Source organism: Rhineura floridana, chromosome 1, assembly GCF_030035675.1.
Source record: "Rhineura floridana isolate rRhiFlo1 chromosome 1, rRhiFlo1.hap2, whole genome shotgun sequence".
NCBI lineage: Eukaryota > Metazoa > Chordata > Lepidosauria > Squamata > Rhineuridae > Rhineura > Rhineura floridana.
In genome coordinates this window covers 235,867,064-235,892,250 of record NC_084480.1, presented here as the reverse complement: position 1 = coordinate 235,892,250, position 25,187 = coordinate 235,867,064, and the positions used below count along the sequence as shown (strand labels likewise).

The following is a 25,187-nucleotide window of genomic DNA, read 5'->3' as shown; positions in this document are numbered from 1 at the left end:
TTTGTTTGTTTTTGTGAGACCATATGATGATGATGATGTCATTTATGGTTTTTAATAAAGTCCTTAACGTACTTGTTTGTATCTTTTGTAGTGGCTTGTTTTATGCTTTGTAGAGGCAGTATTTGGTATCATTAAGAAATATATTGTTTGTCTCATTCTCTTTGTCCCGAAGGACAGCTAGGGTATACCTAGGAGGAAAGTGTAGACCTGGTGTGGAGGGACAATATTCATCATTGGCCTGAGATCATACATATGTGGCTTCTTGCTGCCACCTAGAGAAAACATTAAAAATGACACTCAACACCCTTTAATTATGAATGGAGTGGGAAGAGTTATTTTTATTTTGCTGAAGTATTCTTTTGCCTATTATATGTCCTAATATAATCATGACAGTGCACCATTTATCAAGCTTTGTATTTGATAGAAGAACACATTTGTTGCATAATCCTATGACATAAGGGACAATTTTCTCATCTTAGTCTTTATGGCTCCTGTTTGCTTTGCTTGGTCTTGAAACTAGTGCGTGACCTGGATGAATGTTCATGTTGACCTTAATTGTAGGGATGGCTGAATATCCAGTTTGACCTTTCTCCTGACACCAAAGGCATGACTTGCTTTGATTATAAATCTATGTAAATATCTCCCTCTTGCGTTTGAGCAAGGTGGTAGACTGGTCTCACCACTATCACTTTTGAGCTTCTATCCTGCCATTGGTATGTATGTGTAAAAGAGATAAATTATATTTTAAATGTGCTTTTTAAAAGTGGAATCTTTTTGAAATAAAGGTAAAAACATAGGCAACAAAATGGAAGATGATGATGATGGTTATCATGATTATTATTAGAATTTATTACCTGCACTTCACCCAAAGATCCCAAGCCGTGTTACAATAATTCTAAACACTGGAATTGGATGATAGTTGTTTAATGCTCCTAGGTCCAGGGAGGCCTCCTCAAGGAGGAGACGCACTACCACCTCCTTTAAAGCAGATGATGCCTCCCCCTCCTCCACTCTCTGGACCCACCCAGTCAGTCCCCTACGGCTAGTTCTCAGCAGCCAGGATGGTCAAGGATCAAGTGGGTACTACATAACAATTGAACAATATAATATGATAACAGTAGCAGTGTACATTGACTAAAGTGGGGGAAGCCTCTCTATTTTAACCAGTTTCAAAATGGAATTATGATTTTGCTCCTTCCTTACCAACACTTAAGAAATAGAATACATTTTACAATAATCCTCAACCTACACACAGAGTCATATAAAAATCTTATGTAATGAGAATACACACACACACTTTGACAGTGTGGTGAAGTAGTTAGAGTGTCGAACTATGACCTGGGAGACCAGGGTTCAAATCCCCACTCTGCCATGAAGCTCAGTGGATGACCTTGGGCCAGTCACTGTGTCTCAGCCTAACCTACCTTACAAGGCTGTTGTGAGGATAAAATAGAGAGGAAGAGAAACTTGTATGCCACCTTCAGCTCCTTGGAGGAAAGGTGGAATATAAATGCAATAATAATTGAATGGGTTTAGGCCTCTGTTGCATTGACACAAATGGACAGGTCCTTCTCACTTTCCATACAACATTAAGTCAAACCATGGCTAAGTGTGACTGTGCCAGTACTCGCAGCAGAAATTGTGACCACTTCACTCTTTTGTTCATTGTCCTACTGCTGTGCAAGCCAGAGCTAAGCTTGGTGTTATGTCTGAACCCAGGCTTATGGTTTATCTCCCCCTACCCCCGCCCAAAAAAACCCCATGAGCAGTAAGCCCAGAATAAATATTGGCTATAAATCACTGTTTGTCTGGAGCAAGGCAAAGCACAAATCCAGGTTTGAACATAATGCTAAGCCAAACCATGCTACTCTTAGTGTGGCAGCTGGAGGACCAAGAGAAGACTGAAGTGGCTGAGAATTCTCCTGTGACTATCCATACAGTTGCACATTCATGCTTAGTTATGGTTGTTTAGTGTTGCATCTGAATTGTGCTTTAGCTACGGACAGCAAGATATTTTGTGGCGGTGGTTGTCTAAAATCCCCACAGCAATAAAGGCATCTGTGTAAAGTTCTCAAAAAAAGGTTTTGTTAAGTTTTGTGGGCATATGTGCATACTGGGAATAAATACATATTTTATTGAAATAATGTGGATCATTACAGTATTTAAATAATTGGATTTTAATTTATTGATCTGAGGTTTGTTCACCATTTATCCATCCCTCATCCCAAATTTCTTTTTGTCCTTTAATAAAATTTTTATATTGAATTTTAATAATATAAGGAGACCAGGATCCGAGTGTGTAAAAGTGCTTTTGATAAATCACCTTGGAGAAATGTCTTACTTGAAAAAGAATGAAATCTTGTCCTTTATTATGTAACAGGGAAATTGTCTTGGAAGCAGAGCCAATCTCTAAGTGATAAAGATTGACTTACCATTGTTATTCTAATTATGAGATGCTTTAACTAGCAGTGAACTTTAGGGTGTTGCTAGATTCTTAAGACTCAGGGCCAGGCCCTTGATACAAGTTACATGATTTAGTACTACTTTAGATATAACCCAATGTAATTTTTAAAAAAAAGGTTTTGTAAAAAAAAAATAGGTAGGAAGGGGCAGGAGAGCCCACTGAAAAGACCTTGGACTCAAGCCTCCTTGGTCTCCTCCTAACAGCATCCCTGCCCAATTGTTCTTGTCCATAAAATTGGGAAAACAATGGCCTAGTTCAGACACAACACTCCCAGTCAAACAAAACATGATTTATCAGCCTGGGAACAAGCCAGGCCCGTGCACGCCACCAGCTCCTCCTCTCACGCGTCCTGCTTCGGCATATATTTCCTTATTTCTTCAAATAGTTTCCTTTGACATTCAAACAGATAAATTATGGCTTAGAGTGCAATCATAAGTCTACTTGGCAGTAAGACCCATTGAGTTCCTCCTAGGTACGCGGGTGTAGGATTGCAGCCTTAAACTAAAATAGCTTCACTGAAGCCAGAAAAGGGAAGGGTGAGGGTAGAGTTGAAGAGACAGCATGCAGGTTCTTGGACGAGTAAATCATGGTTTGTGAGACCAAGATCATTGCATCTGAAGAAGGCCAATGTGTATAAGAATGGCAGGTTTTAACTCCAGGATTTTCAAGCAGTTGATTTGAATTGTTTTGTCCTAGAAAAGTAATAATAATTCATTCAACTATCTAAGGACATTTGCAACTAATTTGAGATCTTGCCATGACATTAATTTTCTTGATTGCACATCTTAAACCTGGACCACCTCTTATGTAAGCAGCACTTGGCTTTCTTTGACCTTTTGGAAGATGTTTGAACAAGAGATTAGTTGGTTTCGCTCTTAGGCTTAGTTCAAAATTTTCCTTATTCTTGTTGTGTGAGTTGGTATGCTTTATGGTGGCATTTCTTCAAGTGAGTATCTGGGACCAGAAGGTAGAAGTAAGCAGCCTTTTCAGAGAAGAGGAAGAAGGGATGTATGGAGAAGAGAAGTGGTAGGAAGCTGTAGCAACCACAAACGTGGCAGGAATTATAAGCGAACTAGGGTCCTGAAGAAATTATGATTGAACCCATTTTAAGGTAGTTTAGCAAATAAGAACTAAGTTGTCTCCCACATACCACCCACCTCTGCTCAGGACACCTGTTCCTTTTCTTCCTCAATATATTACTGCAATTGCATGTCAGAACTCTTTCTGGGGGAGACAGAGAAGTGCACAGAACTTTCCCATCTGCTGTGATGTGGGTTTTCTGGAATATTTTGAACTGGAAAGTTTTCCTATGCAAATTAGAATAACTTGGACAAGTAGATTTGTATAGTGAAACTTATTGATGCCTTAGAGAGCATTCTAATGTAGCATGTATTTAGTAAATGAAGCTAACTTTGAAACTGCCAAGTTTGCCTTGTATGAAATAGAAAACGTTCACCGGAAAAGTTTCAGCCCCACATCACTACCCAGCTGATGTGTCTTCCCATTCATGAAATGTGAGGCACTAGGCATACTGTAGGCTTGCTTTTCCCTGAGTAAGTGTACAGGCACAGGAGTTCTTGAGCCCCTCTGTGTCTCCTATATTGGGGAAATGCATTGGAGTGCTAAGCCTGCTGTATGCGCCTTTCACATTCTCTGAAGGGTTTGGGATGTGGATGGGCAAGATTTCTCTCAGGCACTGGTAGGGTAGCACTGGTGTGCTTGGAGGCAATTAGTTACTTGCCACAGGCAACCAAGCAAGTACCTGTTACAAGATTGATTTCCAAAGGAAAGTGGTAGTTGTCTTTTGAGAGAATCGAGAGAGAGATACAGAGGCTGTTATAATGCTAAAGAGAAATCCTAAGTTGTGTAGACCCTGTCTATTCATGCCATCTCTAGTATTAAAGCACAGTGTTAAACAACCACAACATTCATAATGACATATGGTCCACAGCCTGTTTGGTGCAATTAGTGTTGTACTTTGCTCCCACTGATAATAGTAAAGAGCTGGATCCAGATCCAGGACAAAGAGACTACACACTGGCAAAATCCTGTTTCTGAGCAGATGTAAATGAGCTTGTTTTCATGGTAACAACCCATTACTTCACTTGAATAATGAATTTATTTACACAGAGTACATTTCACCTCGGGGTAATTAACTTCATTAGTATCAATATTAGGACCTTAGTCAGAAACAGTGAAGTGTGTAGCAAGTTTACAATGACCTTCTTATGATATCTTTAGTTAGCCGTTTGAGTTGTTGATCTTGGGATTCCCTGACCATGTAAACATAAAGTGAAGATGCTGACTTGGGAGAATCCTAAATGAACATCTTCAGTGTCCTTGATGTAAGCAGTGCTGAAGATGGGCGCTCCTTTATTTAGAATAGATTTTTTTTGTTTTAAAATCCATATAATTAGCTTAAAGTTTCTATCTCAATTTATATTTCCTGATTGCTTGATCAGTGAAAATAAATGTGGAATATAATCCACAAAAGTAATGATACACAGAAATATATGAGAGCCCGGCACAAAGAAGGGGTGTGGGTTAGAGAGGGTCTACCAATGTAATACTATAAAAATCTTTGCCACAATTTATTTTCATTGATGCCGTTTGAGATTCCATTGAAACTGGATCAAAAAGTCCCATTACATGTCAACCAGCATATCTGAGTGCAGTTTTCATGTGCTATGCCATCTTTTATTTTGTTTAGAAGCCTTTTAGCTTTTATGTACTCTTAGAAGCAGGTGAGACTAAAAAAGTATCTTCTAAATGTTCCTTTGACAATTGATGGACTTGCTGAAAAAAGAGAAGACTTTTTTTGACAATGTATATTTTGTGATTGTGCTGCAAGAGCAGTTAATTAAACTGACCCTCTATGAAAAGCTTTGTCTTCAATGCTGTGCACACTTACTTGAAAGTAAGTTCTGTAGAACTAAGTGGGATTTGCTTCTGAGGAAATACACACAGGACTTGGCTGTTAGGTTATAATCTTAAGAATGCTTACTAGTAGGCTGGATCCGTTTACTGAAATGGGATTGAATCACTGTAGCTAACAGGGCAGGAAATAAAGAAGTGGAAAATAGATCATGATTGATTGTGTAAATGTTGGACCAAAACATATGAATGATGTGCAGTTATGGGAATGTTGAACATTAATAAAGTATAATAAAAAATCTTGTTGAGTAAATAAGTGTTCTTTTGTTTTCTCTCCTGTGCTAGGAGGGGTGTTTGTGGCCTTCTGACAGTTCATCTTCTCGTCGGGGAGCTTCTGAGGTAAGCTGTCGTTCACACTTCAGATTTTTAGGAACCTTCTTTTTTGTTGTTAATAGAACATACTTTCCCCTTATGCTGTGTGACTATAACTTAGCAAATGCGGCTGCAGTTTTGTCATTTTCTGTCAGTTCATCTGAACTTCAAATGTGTAGATTTCAGTACACAATTCTCTTAAAATAAGTGGCATATTTGAGTGAGGAGGTGGCTCACGTCTCTGTATTGAGTCTGTTTAGTTCATCTGTGAATTAAGTTCTAATTTTATTGACTAGTTGATGCCTTCTTCTTCACACTGCAGATCATGTATGCCCCACGGTCCAGGGACAGGTTTACTGCTCCATCCTTTATGCAGAGGGAACATTTCAGTCGCTTCCAGCCAACTTATCCATACATGCAGCATGAGATTGACCTCCCTCCTACTATCTCCCTCTCTGATGGTGAAGAACCACCACCATATCAAGGGCCATGCACTCTGCAGCTTCGGGACCCAGAACAACAGATGGAACTCAACAGAGAATCCGTGAGGGCACCACCCAACAGGACTATATTTGACAGCGACTTGATAGACATTTCAATGTACAATGGGGGCCCTTGCCCACCAAGCAGCAATTCGGGCATAAGTGCAACCAATTACAGCAGTAATGGAAGGATGGAAGGACCACCCCCGACTTACAGTGAGGTCATGGGGCATTACCCGGGTTCCTCTTTTTTCCATCACCAGCAAAACAACGCCCCTCCTTCGTCACAGAGGGGGAGCAGACTTCAGTTTCAACAGAACAATTCAGAGAGCACAATAGTACCTATTAAAGGCAAAGACAGGAAACCAGGAAACCTTGTCTAGTTTCCTTTTCCATGTGCACTTGAAGAGAGATGGGAGAATCAAACAGGAGCATGATAGAAGTTTCTATGCCCCTGTGCACAATGTTGTTTTAAGTTTCATGTGATGCAGTTTAGTAAAACCAAACATGCAAAGCTGTTCTTTGTTTCTGATTCCTTTCAAGGGAATTGCATGAGAAGTAGTTTGAAATAATTACAACCTTCCATTCAGTTTGGCCATGAGCAGTGTTTTACTTTTTTTTTTTTTTGAGGACGGGTGGGATATATTATTATTATTTTAAATAAACTATTTGAATATATTTAATTCTAAGAGGTAACTTAGCACAGAAATATTGCTTGTACAGCCAGTTTTATTATTAAGCAAATGGCTAAAAGAAGAGGACAAGAAAGGGTTACTAGTTAAACGGGGGCAAAATTGGCTGGTTTGCTTTCCCTTTCCCCTCCCAGAGTGTGATTAAAAAAAAAAAAAATCTGACTCAGCATTTCTGTTTTGTGTGCCAAGGTATAAAGTAAGGGGGGGGAGACTAGCTGAACCCAAGGAATTAATTTGTGTTGTGATACAAGTGTATTAAATTTGCACTATATGGGAACTGTTTTACATGAAGTTCTTCTATACGTTGTCTTTTTACCTGTGGACTAATGATTAGCCCCTAGGAACCCTCTTTAGGAATTTGCACAGGCCTTTGTTTATAATCATTGAAAGGGGACTTGGATTTAGTTATATTTCTTATCATTTTTCATAAATAAAAAAATAGCAGAGGACATTTTAATATGTTACCTTTTGCAATAATTTTGCATTCAGATGGGGCATCAGCAAGTTGTCTTAAAAACATATGGGTGAAAGAAAGCAAATGTGAAATTACAAAAGTCTCCTTTAGGTGATTTTAGCTATAAGCCATGTAGCTAACCAGAAGCAGATAAAAATGCCAGATACATTTACTTTTTTGTGTGATTATTACTAAATCTTACTGCTTGTCCCCCTCCCTTTTTAAAAAAAAACAATATGTCTGTGTTACCTTGAGCTTCTGCAGATTTTTATCTTCACTGGAGCCCGTAATCAGTTTTATAGCCTGACATACAATAAATGGTTTAAACATACAATATGAGTTTTTGCTGTTAAATCTCACTTTTGTTGTGCTTTTTATATCATCATTTGTGAGTTAGATCCTTAAGATCTGTAAGCTTTTCCCCTAGTCTCTACCATTTTTCAGCTGGTTTGACAATGCTAAGAGGTTGTTTGCAGAGCCTGCACTATTAGAATCCTGCTGGGAATGGTTTAGGAATCTTGGTTAATCAGTTTTGCAATTGGTTAATCTTATCTTCATGTATTGATCTGACCTGGTTTATGTTGAGAGTGCAAGCAGTTGTGGTTAAATTTTTTTAGATCATGCTCTGTCTTACCTTTTTGAATAGTGCTTTAGGAGTGTACCATTTTTTAAACTGCAGCCTAAGGAATCCCAATGGATTTGTGTTTCTGTGATTGAGTACCTGTGTTGCAGGTAAAATTGGAAGGCATTTTGAAGGGTTGTGAACTCAAGAGCACACACAAAACCACAAACATGCACTTCAAATACAGTTAACAAATGGACTTTAAAAGAAAGCGAATAATCTCTGCAGTCTTATTTTTTAAATTACTGAGAGTTACAGCTGCCTGGCAGCGATTTCCTTTGGAAGTCTCCCTTTCCTATGGTCTTAAAGGTACCATTTTGCTAACTGAAACAGCTGACAAGTGCACCAACTTTACTAAAATAATGACCTCTACTGTAGCCCTTGTTCAGCTTGCTGAAGTTTCAATTTCTGTTGGACTTCCACAAACTAAAGTAACTTAGATTGAAACCTGATTGCCGAACTGAGTCTCTGATCTATGCAGAGTTTTAATGCCAAAATAGCATGTGTGGTGAATCTGTGCTTTAGATGTTCTCTGTAAAGATGCTTTCATTAACCTAAGGTGGCTTATGAATGCGATGACTAGCTTGAGGAACAGTTTAAATAATAATTGGCCAGAGCCCACTTATTAATTGGCGTAAAGTAACCAAGATTTAAAAGTTGCTCTTCTGATGTATGCAGACTGTGCTGACTCGTATATCTCTGTCTATCCCATGGTAACTGTAAATATCTCATGATAACTTAAGTTTTGTGAAACAGCCATCAGAAGTTGGCTGTTTGGAGTTCTTGTATCTTGTGAATACTGTTCCTTTCAAGGGAGATAAGCTTATAGGGTAATTTAGTAGTATCTTTTTAATAATATCCACAGGACCCATGTTCGGTGAGACTAAATGATCAGTTGTTATTCAACTCCTGCCTAATGTGATTTCCAAGTGAGATCTCTCTGAACTAAATACTCCAGAATGAAATGTTTAGAGATGGGACATGCCCTTAAATTGTAATTTGGACTTAGCTGGGTGAATAAAAAGTTTACACTATGTGAAATGACTTTGCATCTGTAGAGAGTTCCCCTGATGTATGACCTGATACTTTATTCAGACTTAGCCCTTGAATTTCAGCAGTCATTAATTGCAACTCAGCTGACAAATTGGGTACTATTGGATTGGTAGATGGGCAGCAGGTATTGGCATTAGATCACTTGGAATCCAAATTTGCCCACTGCTATACCAATATTGTATTTCATAAAAGGTAATGCTATTGGATTCGGACTAGTGTTAAATTTACACATTCATCTCCAGAGAGTTACGATTACTTCTAGATAGCCGCTATAAGTTTCTGGGGTTTCTATATTTTCCCTGTTTTTATTCAAATATTTTATTTCGGAAAGCTCTACATTATTCATGCATTTGTGAGGGCTTAAAGATGTATGCCTATTCATGAACAAATGCTTACCCTTGAGATGGCCCATCCTTATGTGTGTAAGAAGTATCAAGGCCGAAACATCTTTCTCCCTTCCAGTTACATTTACATAATCTCTAACTTAAATATGTGAAGACACCGTAAATAATGTCATATTGGAACCTTGCTGGGAAGATCTGTAGGTTGGCTGGCTGGCGTTTTCTTTGGCCTTGCTGTGTCTGAGTATTGAGAGGTTTATCTTTTGCTGCTGTCCTTTTTCTCACTTCCAAGGGCATTTCAGAAATATTGCAGTTTTGTTCTGGCTTCCTTAAAAGAACCAAGTTTGCTCCCCTGCTAGGATGAGAATTACTGGTGAGTTCAGAAGTGTGTTCATTCTGAAGTGCTGCTTTGTGCTTCAACAGGTATTTAATGTGATATTCTTGACTGAGGTGGGAATGTTAAAGGGTGGATTGCTATTTTAAAATGCGAGATAATTTCCTATGTCAAACAATTCCTGGTTTGGTGTGGGATGACTCATTTTTAAATTTCCTATCATGTCTACCTTGAAAATACCACGAGCTTTAAATCTGAAAGTCAGTGTCATGCTTTCTAGATCAAATAAAGTACCATGAAAATTTGAATCTCAATGCAGGATGAGAAAAGACATTTTGCTGCTTGAGGTGAAATCGCAAGTGGTGCTGTCCCCAAGTATCATACCCAAGTCTGGGTACATAGTACCAAAAGCTGGTAAAGTTGTTTTTGGAAACTAAGGCAGAAAGTGCCTCTCCCTAGCATTAAAAATACACGGACCATAATAAATTAAATAACAATTTACTGCCCTTTCAGTACATCCAAACTCATCCACTTGAAATGGCTGCTTCCATCTAGCGGTAGGGCTGTCCCTATCCAATTACTAGCAGTATAAAACACACAAAGTGTGTTTGTTTAGATAACAAAATGATGGTGATAACTCTCTTGTTTAGTGTCATTCAAAAGGAGCACCTCTTTGTAAACATAGACACAGTGTTCAAACCAACCTATTACAAGAGAGATGTGCAAGCAATGCTGCTCACTTTTTTGTGGACTAGTAATTTTTCCCCATTTGTATATACAAGAGAGATTTAAAGCCAATCCTTTGAACCGTCCTTTGAGGATTATCCCTTATCATCTTTCTATTACAGTGGGTGGCAGTCCCCAGAACATCAGATGTTATGCAGGAGCATAGAGCAGAAAATACTTATCCCCTTTTTTTATCTGTCAAGCTTCTTTCAACTAGGGTTGGAGATCTTGTGTAATCAAGGAACACTCGATTTTTAAAATTATTTTTAGTTCAGTACGAAATAAGCTATTTTGGGCATTGGATGGTTGGTATGAAAATCAATAGTATCTAAATCTAGTTCTTTCAGAGTTACAGTGTTATCTTTCCATTTTTAGTGCAGAGAGGAGAAATGCAATGGTATTAATATACTTTGTTCAACACTTAAAAAAAATTACATATAAGAGATCACTATTTAAAATGTTCTGAGTGGCTCTAGGAATGAAATGATAAAGGATTATGCAACAATTCTGTTTGAGAATTCTAGAAGAATTCTAGCTCCATATTCCAAGTTCTATACTTGTAAAAATGGTGCAGTAAGGGTTAAAGGGGGCTTATAATGGTAAAATAATTTAGCTTAAATTTGAAATAAATCGCACAATTAACAGTCCTAATAATTTTTTAAAATGAAGTGTTACAATATTGTACAAATAGGAGTTACTTATTCCGTCACCCAACATGTATATTTTTAGGGGTTAGTTCACTGGTTGGATGTGAAATTAGATTATGTCCGTCATGTCTTCCAACTCCTTGACACAAAACGCTGATTAGATATGCTTGGGCAAATACGGGCATTCCATATATACCATAACATGATTACACCATCTTGTGTTCTTTAGGAGCTCTCTGGATCAGTCAGTTTAATATTGCTGGTTACAGACCAAAATTAAAACACAGTTTAATAAAATAACAAAATATGGACATAATGAAAAATAAAGTTACCCCAGCAATCCATAATAATCTCCATAATGGCAGTTCCCATGATGATAAAAAGTCATTAATTGACCAGCTGCTCCCACGCATCCTTTCTTCAAGGGGATGGTGTAACTTTCTAAGCATTTTAAGCTGTTGTAGATTTTAAAAGGCTAGACCAGCCTTTCCCAACCAGTGTGCCATTGCCAATGGCTGAGGCTGATGGGAGTTGTGGTCCAACAACATCTGGAGGCACACCGGATGGGAAAGGCTGGCCTAGACAGTAATGTAAATCATATTTAAGTCTCACAATTACCCCCCTCCCCCCAAAAAAACCCCAACCAAGAAAACTGTTCCTTCATAGTCTTATGCCCTAGGTTCATAACATTATATTCATGTGAGAGGCAGTTATGAGTTGGTAACAACACCTTTTCTAAGTGTTAAAATATCACAGCTCTGTATTCTTGCTTTTTGTGATCTTTTAGGGGTAAATAAATGAAATTAGAGTCCTTTAGTTTTCCCCAAAGGAAAGCTTAGCCTTTGCCATAATTCCCGCAAACAGAAATGAGGAGGTGCTTTTACCATGACTCCGCTACCCCAGTAGCATTCACAAGCTGTTGATTCGAAACCTACCTGAACAGTAGGGGAAGAACTAGGCTCAGTGGTAGAGCATCTGCTTTCTATTCAGAAGATCCCAGAGCCATGGCCATTCTGGGTACATAATAGTGAGCTAAATGGGCCAATGGTCTGGCTTGGGATAAGGCAACTTCCTATGTTTCAGTATGCAAACAGTAAAAATCTACAGTAGGGCCCCGCTTTGCAGCGTTCCACCGATACAGCAGTTGTCAATTGCAGAAAGGCCCCGCTCCTACGGCGCTTGTTCCACTTTTACGGTGTTTTTTGGGTGTCGGGCACCATTTTAGACAACGTTAGTCAATGCATTCCACTTTATGGCGGATTTCGCTTTACAGCAGCGGTCTGGAATGGAACCTGCCTTATGAGCGGGACCCTACTGTATTGTGAGAATGAATGACGAAAACTAAGCTTCTATCTGCTTTTTAATTTGCCTTCATAATTTCAAGTCCTGCATAATTACCTGCATGACTTGAAATTTATTCCAATTTTGTTAAAGGAAAGGAAGGGGGGTTAGTGTGTAAATATAACACAGAGCAGAGGGATGAGCACTGTAAGGCATTTAAAGAGGCATTCCGCTGGCAAGAAGGGAGATTTGTGTGTCTGGACTGATGAATCATTAGGCTTAATATCTGCAAACCACAAAGAACTATGTCAGACCTCAGGTTCATTTGTGCTAATCAAAATGTCAGACGATCAGCACAAGTGACACGTTCCAGAACAGTGACTTGTAATGTGCAACTCCTATTCTGGTTGGTTTCTCTTGCCTGAGGTTCCATTTACCACTATTCTTGTTTTAGCATGAGAATACTAAATCAGCTGTGGCAGGTGGCATCATCAGGGTGCATCTTAAGTCTGTAGTGCACTGAAGGTGTACCACACCCTAACGACTAGAAATTCTATTTTCATGTTTTGAATCTTTATATAGAAACTACCTATGCACTTTGATATGGCCTTGAGAGCTATAAAAATGAATCTGGTTTTCATAGGAAATAACATATTCTTCAGTTGATAGCAGTCTCCTAGGCCATGAAACTGCCTAGATCCCTCTGCTATTCTGAAAATATTGTTATCATAGTATTTTTTTTGTTTATGTGTCTATGTAATGTGTGTCACACCCGGAATCATAATACTTAAGACACTGAATTTCTAAGTGTTTCTAACTGTTTTTTCAGTTACAGATGAAACGGAGCCATTAAGTTTTTGATTACCAATTAAACCCATAGCTGCAACATCTCATATTCAAACTTCTAATTAACTTTAGTGGACAACAACTTTCTCTAATATAACTTTTTAATTTGGAGAAAAACATGTTGTGAAACAAACCCAAATTTGCTATATAGGCATGGAGGTGTGTGTGTCATGAGGACCTTGAAATTTTTACCTTTTTGAAAAAATCAAAACTCTTTCCTCAGTAAAATTTGTCACTAGAATTACGTGCCATGCACAACATTCCTTGTGGTGTATCCATACTTACGCAAGGTGATGTAATGAAGCCAATTGATTTTCTTTGTATCTCTTCAACATGGTATATGTGCTTTTGTAGCCTCATTGAATACCTGGTCTATTCAATGTTTATAGAGTTCTCTTCCAGAGATGCTGTATGGATTTATTTGACGGTACAAGCCAATTTATGAAGCCTTTTTGTCATTAAAATTACAGGCTTGAGATCACCCAGCTGTTAAAAGGTTGAAGTGCTTGTCCCTGAGAATGCAACAAAAATGCCTCCCTGGGCTCCTGCTGGGAGGAAAGACAGGTTATAAATCTAAATAAATAAATAAAAATAATAAATTTGGTCAGATGGTAGTTCCAGTTAGATCTTTCTGTATGTATACCTTTCTCATTTATTTCCTGCCATCTTCTTTTTCTTTCTTTTCCGTCAGGCATATGTATGACAACTCTTCTTCTGTCCAAGATCTTTTCTTTGGGAAGTGTCCTGTCCAAGAATCCTTTTGGATTAACTCAAGTAGCAAAACATCCTGTTGAATTTACAGAAGCAAATCACAGTGGCATCAGACAAGCACCACCTTGACTGGAGGAATAGTTTAGTCTGTGTTTACTTTTTGCGTTTGATCTTTAGCTGACTAAACATAAGTGAGCAAATATTTTTGTTAAAAATCTGCTCTATGCCTTTACTGCTTGCATGTCTGCTAATATTATTAAACATTCTCTTAAAGCCATTCTTCTCCTTCTAAAATGTCTGCTTCCCCCTACCTCTCTGTGTACCTTTCTGTATGTGTGTTCCTTGACTGGGCCAGGAACATGCAAATTCCCACCCCCTCTTTGAGTGAAGTCATGGCTATCTCCCTGAAGGGCACCTCTTCCTGTTGCACACTATGATCCTTGGAGAAGTCTCTGGCTGCCGGGCAATAAGGTTTTCTACTACTTGTGCCTAGAATTGGAATTGAAACAATATATAGCCTTAGCAAGGGGGTAGGTCATCAGGAAAGGTTCAATAGAGCTCCGTGGGAAACTTCCCTTCCTAAATTAATTCTGAATAATATAATACTATTCCTCTTGTTCTAAATCATCCTAAAGAGAGACATGTTTCATTCAGATATATTTTCTTCAATGGTAGACTATGGATGAGCCATAGTATTTATTAATACTGCCTGTTACAGGTTTTTGGCACTCTTGAAAAAAAAAACTGCTGAAAAATAAAGAGGCCACAATCTGTATGCTATATGAAGACTGATGCTGGCAATTTGGATGGTTCCAATGGCTTAAATATATTAAGCTGTAAGAAAACAATGTCCATTAAAAGTTGCACTCTTAAATCATGTACACAAAGTAACTTCATCTGCTTGCCAAAATAAGAATAATTTGTACACTGAATCATACCTTCCACCCCTGACACCTTGTGGACATGACTTTAAAGGATAATCAGCTTGTCCAAATTCTGACTTACAGAGAAAAAACATAGCTTAGGGTACTGGCCTAACTAGCCATTTCACCTTTGAAAGGCCTCTACATAATAATCGTCAATAAGGACTGACCTGTTGACTCCTTATTTGAATACATTCCTCCTGAGGTCAGTGGTGTGCATAGTGAATTATCTTTCTGAAAATGACATTAACTTTTCAGGAGTATCATTTACCTGCTTTAGACATTTCCCAATAATGCAGTGATAATGATCGTGTAAAATATTAGAACAAAAAATATGTTGGTGAAAGCTCTAACACTGTATTTTATTTCTACCACTTGTGTTTTGAGAAACAAGTGGAAAATGCTGAGACTAGCAGAACTGAACATGTCTTGAACCAAACCCAAATATTTTCCCCAGCTTACATTTTCAGTCATGAATTTTGGTAGTTTAGGATTCAGATACACTGATTTGTCTTTTGTCGTTATCTCCTTTTTAATGCTAGAAAATTGTACTTTGGGTTGCAAGGTGTCATCTTCTGGTCCTTGTTGTGTGCGTGTGTTGACAGCAATGGCTGTTGTGTACGCTTCCATCCTCAGCTTGCATGCTTGGAAATCTGTTCCATTGAAAACAATGAGGATTTACCTCCATCATGGAGACTCCATGTAGGATCAGCCTATTTGTTGCAGTACTGCTGCTACTACTGCTGCTGCTTCAAGTAGATTTGGCATGTGAGGTTGATTGTTTGGGTACAACATTGTGCTGGGGTTTTATGGATGTTGGTTTTTTCCCCCTACCCCACTCTCTCGTTTTTTAAAAAAGAATCTTTAGTTGGTGTTTGTCCCATATGTTATGGAAGAGATATAATAATAATAATAATAATTTTTTATTTGTTAGTCGCCTATCTGGCCGAATTAACGGCCACTCTAGGCGACGTACATTTCCAATAAAATACAATATAAAACCAATAAAAACATACTCAACCATTAAAAACACCACTCTTTCAAGTGGTCAGCAACATAAAAAACCTAACCCTTCCCAGCAGTGCCATAGGCCTGTCTGAACAGCCAGGTTTTTAAGGCTCGGCGAAAGCCTATCAAGGAGGGTGCATGGCGGAGATCGAAAGGAAGGGAGTTCCAGAGGGTGGGAGCCACAATTGAAAATGCCCTCTCTCTGGTTCGCACCAGCCTAGCTTTTTCAGCTGGGGGAATCGAGAGAAGGTCTTGTGTGGCTGATCTTGATATGACTTATATGTATAAATGTGTGTATGATGCATACCATTTGGAGGAAGTCTGCATGATTATAGTTCACAAGCAACTCAGGTGCCTCATGTTCAGGTCTTGAGCAGATAGGAAACTCACCCCATCCTTTCCTTGCACACTCTAGACTTGAAACATCAAAGTCCATTGAAATCAGTGGAATCATTCCCACTGACTTGAATGACCCTTTGAATCAGGTCTATTGTCCCAGCTTTGTTGTGCCTCACTTAAAATGGTGCTTTTTTGTCATCTGTCTCTCCTGATTTTGATTTTTAAGGTGCTGTATATAACTTGAACATATTATGCACATATTCTACCCAATGGGTAGAAAAACAAAACAAAATGAAACCCATTGTTAATATTGTAACATAATGTATAGAAGATAACAATTTTAACACAAAAAAGGCATAGAACTTGTGAATGCCTGCTTATGTGCTTTGTCCTTCTTTTGTAGGGGAATTTGCAAAGGGATGCATACAAATGGTAGGAAGTCCATGTATTTTTATTTTCCTATGAAATATCAAAATACTATAAGGGAAATATGAAAGTTTGAACAAACCACTTTTGATTATTAGCCTGTTGATTATTGGTTGCTTGATGCATTTAGGGGTCTTTTGTGGGTGTTGTTTGCGTGTGCCACTTTAAAGACAAAAATAATTAGTTTAATTTTGTAGCTAGCTGCTGATTTTTCTCTGTTGTTGCTTTATTTGTTATGAAATTGGACTAGCGTTGGCTTCTTTTCCTTCAGGAGAGGGGGAAAAAAAGGGGGGGAAAGAAACCCCAAAGACGCCAAAAAGGATATTTGTAAAATGTTTCCAAAACAGTTTATTAAAATGACAAGCCCAACACGTTTCGGCCACGTTATATTTCGGCCTTAGTCAGGGGCGAAGGAAAAAAACAACTTTTTTTGAAGTGATTTTGGAAACATTTTACAAATATCCTTTTTGGCGTCTTTGGGGTTTCTTCCCCCCCCTTTCCCCCCTCTCCTGACACATCAGACACCATCCACTTTTGCTGCACTTCTTTTCCTTCAACCATTATTTATAATTATATCAGCCTAAAGATGGCCAGGTCCCTAGAATGCCTATAGCATCAACTGTTTTGATTAAAGTAGGAACTGGATTCCAAACCACAGTTTTAAAATGTAAAAGGGACAAACAATTTTCTTACAAGAGCAGGAAATTTAGCCCATTTCTTGTGTCCAGACAGTGATCGTAAGGGGAAAAATGTGTGTTCAGTGCACGTCTTTCCTTTGCAGTTTGTATATGCTGGTCACTGTAGTACAAACTGGAATAGCACATAGCATTCCCCACCGCCCGCCCTTCAAAACAAAGTATAGAAATACTGCAGGTTCTCCATGAAATTTATGCACTTTTTGTTTAGTTCACATAAGCACTGCTGTCTGGTTGCTGTCTGTCTTCCTAATGTGGCTGTTCCATTTGTGTGTGTGAATTTAAAAGGTTCAGGTTCCCCATTACGGGTTGAACTTGGGAATGCTTGAAGTTATGGTGACTTTTGAAGGATGCAGACTACAGTTTTCCTGCAAGACTGCCTTTTTTCTGACCAATAGCTTTAGGCATTGCAGATTTCTTTTATTGAGAGAATGTCTTGCATTATTTTGCTTTGGGGACTTTATTTTTAATTTGGATAATGAGATGGGAATTAGGTCCTTGATGAGAACAAGGAAAATATTGTTCTGTGTGGCAAGGTTACCTTGGCAGTACAAGTTCACCGTCTACCTGCATTGTAATTCTGCTTCTAGAGCTGAAGTTAGGCAAATACCTCAGAAAAAAGCAGGCTTTTATTTAGCATTGAAGACAACAGAGTACTGTAACTATTCTTTTTTAAAATAATCTTTAAAATATCCTTGTTGATTTACAAGCATTCATTCAAGTTCAGAATGACCTTTTGACCCAAGAGTTTGAAACACTTTCGTAGGACTGAGTAATAAAAATCCACGTTTTCCTCATCTTGAGAGATGTGGTGATGACAGGGTACATCTTTTAGGCTAAACTCAGAAGCACTGTCCTAGCCGGTCACTATTTCCCCCCACCCCCTGCAAACCTGAACCACAAATTAATGGCTGACTACAAGCTCACCATGGCTCATTTAAATTAAGGGAAAGGGAGTGAAGGTCCCCATGCCTTTTAGTAGCTTTGTTCTCCTTAGACCCAGGCACAGAGGTTCTGAAAAGGTGTGTTTAAAATGGCCTTTTGTTTGGCTTCTGTTGCCAGAAATCATCAACAGAGTAATTGCTGGAGGGACCAATCTAAATCTGAGGAAAGATCTGCATTATCTTCATAATGGATGGTCAACAAGGCCAAAAAAGTTCAGAAATGTGTTCTTTGCTCACCTCTTACTAGTTTTTCATTATTTCTGTATTGGCCTACTGTTGTGCTTGTTAATAATATCCTTCTAGGAAATACTTATATCCTGTACCAGGATACTAATTGCCACACAACCCTCCTAATATTGTGGACTTTGTGGCATTTTTATATCCTTAAAGTTTGTTCTGTTCTTCTTCCACTTCCACAACTATACTAGGCTGTGTTAGGTAGCCTGCAGATGAACTTGGGTGTGCGGTTTTATTAGCATTGCTTGTTCATTTGGTTGGGGCATGGAGTGCTGTGATGTTCCTGCTTATAGTGTAAATATGGTAAGTGCTGTTTATATAGAAGACATATGGTAAGTGGAGTGAAAGAGGAGGGGGGAGTACATGAGCAGTAGAATGCTGGATGATTGGCTGAGCGTTTGAATGGCTGGGAGTATAAATGGAAGAATGACAGTTGAATCTGGGTGGATGTTGGGAGTGTGGAGAAAGAGGTGTTAACTGAGGGTGGAGGTCAGGAGTGTGGAGAAAGAGGGAGTTGGAGTTCTGATTAATAATAAGTCAAGTACAAAACAGGAATAGATGAAACCATACACTTGTGAAACATTCTAAAACTAATCTTGTTATTTCCTGTTGTTAGTAAATAAATACTTATTTGGTTTACCAAAGGCTTGATCCTTGGCTGGGGGATATACATACCAGAAGGGAGGGCAAGGTAATTACCAAGGCTGAACAGAAACAGTATCTAATGGTGGTAGCGGTGATGGGAGGAATAATAACAATTCAAGTATCCAGAGCAACCCAGAGTTGTATGCGTTATCTATAAAGATACAAGGGGGTTGGGAACAGCATAAGCATGCAGTCACAAAAGTAACCAGCTAGAGAGAGACTCAGGCAAAGTCTCTGGGAGTATTGGTTATAGGACGTGACTGGTGGTGCTGCCTAGCAGGGGGATCTAGTGAGATCTGTGCTAGAGCGGAGTGAGAAACCATATAAAGGATGGTCCGGACTGGTGGTATCCCTGGTGGTGCCTAGTGAAAGGCAGTAGCCACAAGCAGGTGGGAACCAGACAGGGAGAACCAGGGAAGGACGTCACAAGTGCTAACTTCTAATTTTTTTGTTACGCTGACCCATTTCCTTGTTTGCTGTGTGCTGTTGTGATGTTCTCTGGAGTAGAGGAACCCCTGCATGTTAGTGAACTGTGTGCCAGGTGATATCTAGAACACAGGTTGTATATTGCAGTAACAAAATATTATATACCCAGTGGACCAAAAAGAAAGAAAGATGCTGTCTCCTTTAAAAAATAACCAGTCTGCTTTGAATCTGCCATGAGGAAAGATAAGACAAAACCTGTCAAGTATACATGTTCAGACTTTTCTGCTTATTAGATGGTATCCACAATTTTGAAGCCAAGCTTTAAAAAAACCAAACCTGCATACAGCTAAGCACTTCCCCTCTGAAATGAGAGATCAAAGCCATCTTATTAGACAGCAAAAATTAAAACTATTTTCTTTGCTTGCAGTGCTAAAGCAATTTACACAGTACCAGAGAACTTCGTCTTCAGGTAGCTTGTCAAATAGCAGAGAATGTTTTTATGGTCTGTACACTAATTTGGCTATTAGATTCTGAATTTACCATTGTATTCATGTCTGCTGTCAGTACACTCACCATTTTTATTATTGTTTTGGTGTTAACTTTTCAACATATAATCTGTGTTACAGAATAAGCTGCATATGATTTGTTGGTTTCCACACTGGGTCATATGTCCTGTTTTTATGTCTGCCTCAGTTGTGTATGTGTTCATTTTCTTTCAAGTTATTCCAAAAATACAAATAAAAATACAGCACTATCTACAATATTTAGTATTTCATTTAAACTTTTTTTAAAAGGTATTTTAATTCTTTCTAACAAACGTGTTTTTTATTGGAACTCAGTAGTGGTTCATGTGACACTACAAGGAATCTTAACTTGCTTTAAGCATCTGTTATTTCCTTTAACCTCTTCAATTTGCTGCTTAATTTCTAATGTAACTTCCGGCTATATGCAGAAAAAGATTTCAACAGTTGTGTACCTGCCTCCTTTTAACTGAGCAAATGATGATGTTCTAGTTTTTAGACCTAAGGTCTGTTATTGCAATACTTTTAAGAAAAATGTTGCTCTAAGTGCTGCTGTTAGTTTTAAATACAGATTTTATGCTTGTTCTTAAGCTGTGGTCAAACCACAGAACAAAGCTATTAAAAAATCAAGACGTTAATTGGTCTCCTGTTCAGTTTTTTCTTTTCTCAAACAGATTATGTTCTATAATTGTCAGATCACATATGACATTGCTGGAGGGTGGGGAGATAAGGGTAAGTCTAAAGCATACTTCCCAGCTGTAAGGCATGTTGAGTTCATGTAGACCAGGCGGGAGCCCCATAGTAGTAAAAAGTGGGACCTGCAATGAAATGTTGCAGTCAAAGAGCCCAGATAGGCTGAACCTACCTACTGAATAGATGCTGATCTACCTATCATTTTGGTCAGTGTGTGCCTGCCTCCTAGGGGTGACTGAATCTGTCTTCTGTATCTCTGTTTCCAGTCTTAAGTTTAGTTCCCCACATTTCCACATCACTTTGATTCCCCATGCCCCCAAGTCCTCATGAAAATTCAACAGAATTTTAGTGCAATTTTCTCCTCATATACACATTTTTGTATGCAATTTTGCTTCACATACCTATTTTGCAACACAAAATTCCACTAATATGTTGTTGTTGTTGTCATGTGTCTCCAAGTCAACTGCGACTTATGGTGACCCTATGAATCAGCGACCTCCAAGAGCATCTGTCACAAATCACCCTGTTCAGATCTTGTAAGTTCAGGTCTGTGGCTTCCTTTATGGAATCAATCCATCTCTTGTTTTGCCTTCCTCTTTTTTGACTCCCTGCTGTTTTTCCCAGCATTATTGTCTTTTCTAGTGAATCATGTCTTCTCATGATAATATAATGCATGTTATATGCTATTTTCATGAATTTATCCATTTTTGTGCCCACTTTACCCTAATATAGGCATTCTTGTACTCATTATTTGGCTGGAGTAAAACTGGAAGAACTGCAGATTTCAAAGATGGATGTGTTTTGGTTGATGTATTGTTTCACAAAGATTGAATTAGGTAGATTTGCCTTTAAATGTGAACAAAATCTAATTTCTCCCTCATCCCTCCCCCTACAACATTGGTATATGAAAATGTATAACTAGTATCAATATAAGAAGCCAACATTCCTCTCCTTTTCCTTCCTCAATTCTTTTTATATTTTCTTGTGCTGTTCTTCCTCATTATCCACCCCCCCATCCCACTACTGCAGCTCAAGGTATTCTGCAGAGCAGGTTTTGAACATTAAGATGCAGATCCTGTAGATCCTGCTGTGTTCAATTGTTTCTGTTTGCAATATTTATTACACATATAATTTAGAAGACTTCAGAAATAATACTTATTTAAACATTGAAGGTCATATCCGCCATCGTATGAGCTGACATTCTCTTCATGTCTTTCCTGAAGCCCCTCGGTGCCCCTTAAAACTTCTCCAGAAGGTTCACCTACCTTTTAAAAGCAGATTTGGGCGGAGCATGGGTGCTGCGGAGGGAGAAGCGGATGCGCATGTCCCATTGTGCAAGCAGAAGTCCATTGCCTTTCAGGGGGAAGCACTGGCTGTCACTCATAGGTTTCTTGGGTCCCCCCCCCAACTACAGCTTCTTTGTCCATTTAAACTTTGTTTTATTATATTGAAATGTTTGGTTTCTTTGAGTAATATAATAGTTTGGCCCAATGTGACAAATGATATGCTGATTTTTTTGTTAGCAAGTAATCATCTGGTAGGTAAATCCTTGCAAACACATCTTTTGATTAAGAGTAAAGAGAGCTTTTAAGCTTCATTTTCATTTTGTGAGCCCTTTATGAGCTGTAAGTTGCAAAACTGGATGCAGGTTTACCATTTCCCATAGTTTGGAGATTGCAGCCGCTACCCCTCCCCAAAACCCATCACGGTAACACACCATCTATTAATGAAGGGCAGCCATGGCCATGCTCCAGAATTCAAAATCCTGCTTACAGTGTGGAGTGCTACTATTCAGTGTGCCAACCAGTCCTCATTGGAGTGTTTTTGAGGTAACCCCTTAGGGTTGTATGAATCCCCTGGGTGTATCTTCTGGCCACACTTTTGAGGCTTGTTATTTCTCCCCCGCTGCCCCCACCCAAAAAGCTTCATTTTATAGATCCCATTAAAAAAAAAAAAGATAAAAGCTAAGTTGCTGTTTCTTAACCCTGGTCCCAAATCCCAGATGCACCAATCAAATGTACATAGCCTCATTTCTGAACTGCTTTGATCTTCCTTAATCTGCTGTTCACTGTAATTATATTTGTTTGGAAGATATGGCTTCCGTTTGATTGTGTCTCTTGAAATAATTGCCTGTGGACCAGCCAGAGACAGGGTATCTCATAGGCAGTTTCCTGCTGGAAAATTAATCCAGTGTTGGTCTGCTTTTATGTGGTAAAACGTTCAGGGTTCACTTTCAGACTCCCAAGTGTATTGATCCTCATTAAATAGAATCATTAAAAAAATATAGCAACCCCAGAGCCTTTTCTAGCTAAGGCACTGTTTCTGAAACTTTGCTGCTTGGACAAAAAATTAATTAGGCTTCTTTTTCATTATCAGTTTTTTGATCTGCTGCGCTTTGAATGAGCTCTAATTAAAATGCACAATTTAAAAACCCCACACAAACCCACTTCCTAGATTATCTTCTGAAATGACCTCATTTGTTCTCCATTCAGAGGCTGGGACATGTTTTTGTTTTCTAGTTTGATGCTGCTGCTTTACAAATTCAAGCATTATGGTTATTAGTCTAAGCTAGCCCTATTGACCATAACCAGTAATGAAATATATATCTGCATTATATCCTGGAGTGCACAGTCTTTACGTGTAAATGCCATGCTGCCAAGACTCCAACAGAAGGTTGCATGATCAGCATGGGATTTTTTTTATTAAATTTATACCCCTATGTTTCCTTCATTCAAGGTGCCAATGACTAGATGGTTCTCATCTCCCCATTATCCTCACAATAACCCTGAGAGGCCCAAGGTCACCTGGGGAACTTCACTGCTGAGTGGGGATTTGATCCCAGGTTCTAGTCCAACACTAACCTGTATTCCACAATGGCTCTTTGAAGTCTCCCATTTTCAGATGGTAAGAGTGAAGGACAGATTTCCAGTAAGGTTCCTTTTACTATTTTTTTTTAATTCCACACACTTGCAAAATGTCTTCCATGTAGCACTGAACTCAACCTAGCAGCATGTTGTTAATTACAAGATGAGGGAGAGTGTACATGTAGCAGGGATGGATGGAGCTAGGAATCCCTATACCTCAAAAGCACCATCATTCACTGTTTCCTGTGCAGGCCTATATATCAGGACAATTTCTTCTGAAATTTACAAAAAAACCAAGCAAAGCCCCCTGCCAACAATTTATAATCTGCTACAGTATGGAAAGCAAATAGATTCTAATGCTGTTTTAAAAATTCTCCACAGATCTAAATATGGCCTCTGACATGTGTTAACATATACAGTAAGGCCCCCGCCGTAAAGCAGAAATCGCCGTAAAGCGGGACCCATAGACTATAATGGGGCCGTCACGCGAAAATGTCGTAAAATCGCTAAATCGACTTTAAAAAGGGGAATATCCCTCCGCCGCATTAGCGGAAAGCAAAGCGCCAGTAAGCGGGACCCTACTGTAAGTGCCATGTTCTCAGCTACTTATAAATGAAGAACAGAGGCCTAGTTAATTGTAATGGGTGAATCTCTCCCAGTTCAATTTTTGATTGGGCTTGGCAAATAAAGCTGTTTTGTGATATAATCAGGAATTACTCTGTTTGGACAAGGGCTGGGAAATCTGCAGCCCTCTTGACTTCAGCCCCAAACAGAATGGCCAGTGGTAAGAGTTTGTAGCTCAATATCTGTGTGGTCACAGGTTCCAATCCCTGGCTTAGACGAAGCCAGAGTATGAGCTAATTTGCACCTGGCCCTCAAAATCTGATATGGTCCTATCCCTCATTCAACTCCCATGAGCCCCCATCTCACCTGTTTAGCTGACTGCTGCTCCAGTGGTAGGAGGAAGTCTCTTTTCTCTCTGACACCTGGAATGCTGCTATGGTCAATGTCAGTAGACCTGGACAAATCATATTTCCCAGAGTTACCGGTGTCTGGGTCACTGCCCTAGCAATGCTGCAGGCTTGGGAAGGGAAAAGAGAGATCTCCCTCCTACCATCAAAACAGCAGTCATGTAAGTGACTGGGAGCAATAGGTAGTCCAAAACATCTGGAGGACCTATGGACTGTTAAAACAAGGCAGCTTAATAAACTGTAGTTCTCCTTCCCCCCTCCTGCCCCCTTACTCCTCTCCTTCCAATCCCTTCCCCCTCTCCTTCCAATCCCTTCCCCCTCTCTTCTCCCTCTCCTCCCCCCTCGTGGTCAGTTTCACCTATCCTAAGCATGATTGCACAGGAGTAAATGCCATTGAACTTAATAAGCATGCTAATGATTAGACCTGTCTTCCCCTCCCCTCCCCTCCCTTCTTCCTCCTTCCCTGCCCACTCCAGCCCTCCCTCCCTTCTGCTTCTCCTCCTCCTCCTCCTCCTGCATGGTCAGTTTCACCTATGCTAAACAGGATTGCAGGGGAGTAAATCCCACTGAACTCAATAAGCATGCAAATGATTGAT

The 25,187-nt window shown here is 39.1% G+C and overlaps 1 protein-coding gene across 5 annotated transcripts in view; it reads left to right on the top strand.

Annotated features, from left to right (window-relative positions):
• The window catches only part of LDLRAD4 (low density lipoprotein receptor class A domain containing 4), a 429,669-nt gene extending 410,602 nt beyond the window's left edge, over window positions 1-19,067 (top strand). For all 5 annotated transcript variants that reach the window (XM_061594738.1, XM_061594732.1, XM_061594767.1 and 2 more), the window contains 2 exons: window positions 5,684-5,737; window positions 6,033-19,067. In XM_061594738.1, coding sequence (XP_061450722.1) covers window positions 5,684-5,737; window positions 6,033-6,575 — 597 coding nt within the window. In that variant the 3' untranslated portion in view covers window positions 6,576-19,067. The remainder of the gene's footprint in view (window positions 1-5,683; window positions 5,738-6,032) is intronic.
• Window positions 19,068-25,187: the final 6,120 nt, after the last annotated feature.